Source organism: Lontra canadensis, unplaced genomic scaffold (assembly GCF_010015895.1).
Source record: "Lontra canadensis isolate GAN:19392208 unplaced genomic scaffold, GSC_riverotter_1.0 scaffold35, whole genome shotgun sequence".
In the NCBI taxonomy this organism is placed as follows: domain Eukaryota; kingdom Metazoa; phylum Chordata; class Mammalia; order Carnivora; family Mustelidae; genus Lontra; species Lontra canadensis.
This window is the reverse complement of record NW_022631029.1, coordinates 2,183,849-2,185,489: the sequence shown is the minus strand read 5'-3', so window position 1 is coordinate 2,185,489 and position 1,641 is coordinate 2,183,849. Positions and strand designations below refer to the sequence as shown.

Sequence of the window (1,641 nt, the reverse complement as noted above, 5' to 3'; positions counted from 1 at the left end):
TCACACGAGCGAAGTGGACCGTGTGCCCTGGGTGCCCCCCCTCCCTGGAGGCTGTGGAGGCACCCCGAGCCCCGCAGAGCAGCCCCTCCCGCACCTTGTCCCTGAACTCCACCGACACGTAGTAGTAGATGAAGGGGTCCACGCAGCTGTTGAGGGTGCTGAGAGCCAGGCTGGGCACGTAGGCGGCGTACAGGTCGCCCCAGGCGTCGGGGCGCGGGTCGGAGTAGTGCAGCAGCAGCAGGACGTTGCTGGGCACGAAGAAGGCCACGGCCGAGGCCAGCACGAGCGCGGTGAGCATCCGCGCGTGCCCGTAGCGCGGGCCCCCGGCCGCCAGCGCGCGCAGGGTGGCCCCGTAGCTCAGCAGCATGACCAGCAGCGGCAGGAAGCAGCCGAGCACCGCCAGGCAGAGGAAGGCGGGCCGCCAGTAGGAGGCCTGAGCGCCCACGGGTAGCGCGTCGTGGCACAGCACGTGGTCCGAGTGTGACAAGTGGAAGGTCTGCTGCTGCAGCGCCAGGGGCAGCGCCAGGGCGACAGCCGCCAGCCAGGCCGCGGCGCAGAGCCCGGCGGCCAGGCGCCAGCCTCGCAGGGTGAGGGCGCGGAAGGGGTGCACCACGCCGAGGTAGCGGTCCAGGCTGACGGCCACCAGCAGCAGCACCGAGCCGTACATGTGGCCGTAAAGCGCGGCGGTGGTCGCGCGGCAGGCGGCCTCGCCGAACGGCCAGTGCTGGTTCTGCAGGTGGTAGGCGACTCGAAGCGGCAGCGTCAAAGCCAGCAGGAGGTCAGCGGCCGCCAGGTTCATCAGCAGCACCGTGGAGGGCAGCCGCGGCACCCGGGTGGCCAGCACCCACAGCGCCAGACCGTTGGCGGGCAGCCCCACCAGCAGGGTCAGCCCGTAGAGCGCGGGCACCAGCCTCGTGGACACCCAGCCCAGCAGCAGTGCCCGAGAGCTGTCTGGGAGCTCCAGAATGTTGCTGTTGTTGGCCCAGAGCTGACCCGGGAAGCTGCGCAGGTGGGGGGAGTGAGGGGTCTCCTCCTGGGGCCCGGTGAAGGGGCCCAGTGTGACATCTGGGGGAAAGGGGACACAGGTGTTGAGAGTCTGGGTGTTTCCTCCACCTACACTGCCCCCCAACCCCGTGATGCTTCCTTGGGCTGGGGGCTACAGTCCAGGCCCCAACTCTCAGGAGCCCTTAGCTTGGTGGGTTAGAGCTGGACACAGACACCCCCAGCCCTGTGGGCTCAGGACTGGGCTGGAGGACCCCCCCAATTCCCTGTCTCCCACTCCTCAACTCTAGGCCTCCCTCCAGTTCCAAGACAGGGCCCAAGGTCACTCACCATAATCTCCTCCCGCGCTCCCCATCTCATCGTAGGTGAGGGTGTTCTGGCTGTCATCTTCCAGGCTGAACCCCAGCACCACAGGCCACAGCAGTGCAAGTGCCCACATGCTGTCAAAGCTCGGCACAGCCAGCTGCTCTGGGCTATGGCCGCTGACCTCAGGCTTCCTGCCTGGCTGACCCCCACCCCCAGCTTCCTGACTGCCAGTGGAGGAGTGGACAGGGCCCAGGGAGATAAACCAGCCCCTGCCCCCACAAGCCTGTGGCAGGCCCACGGTATGGGCTGAGGAGGCCTGGTGGCTAGAGTCAT

The 1,641-nt window shown here is 68.2% G+C and overlaps 1 protein-coding gene across 1 annotated transcript; it reads right to left on the bottom strand.

Annotated features, from left to right (window-relative positions):
* Positions 1-1,641, bottom strand: F2RL3 (F2R like thrombin or trypsin receptor 3). Its single transcript, XM_032868512.1, is given in 4 exon segments — positions 1-39; positions 41-1,065; positions 1,333-1,587; positions 1,590-1,641. Coding segments are annotated over 4 exon segments (1,371 nt in total).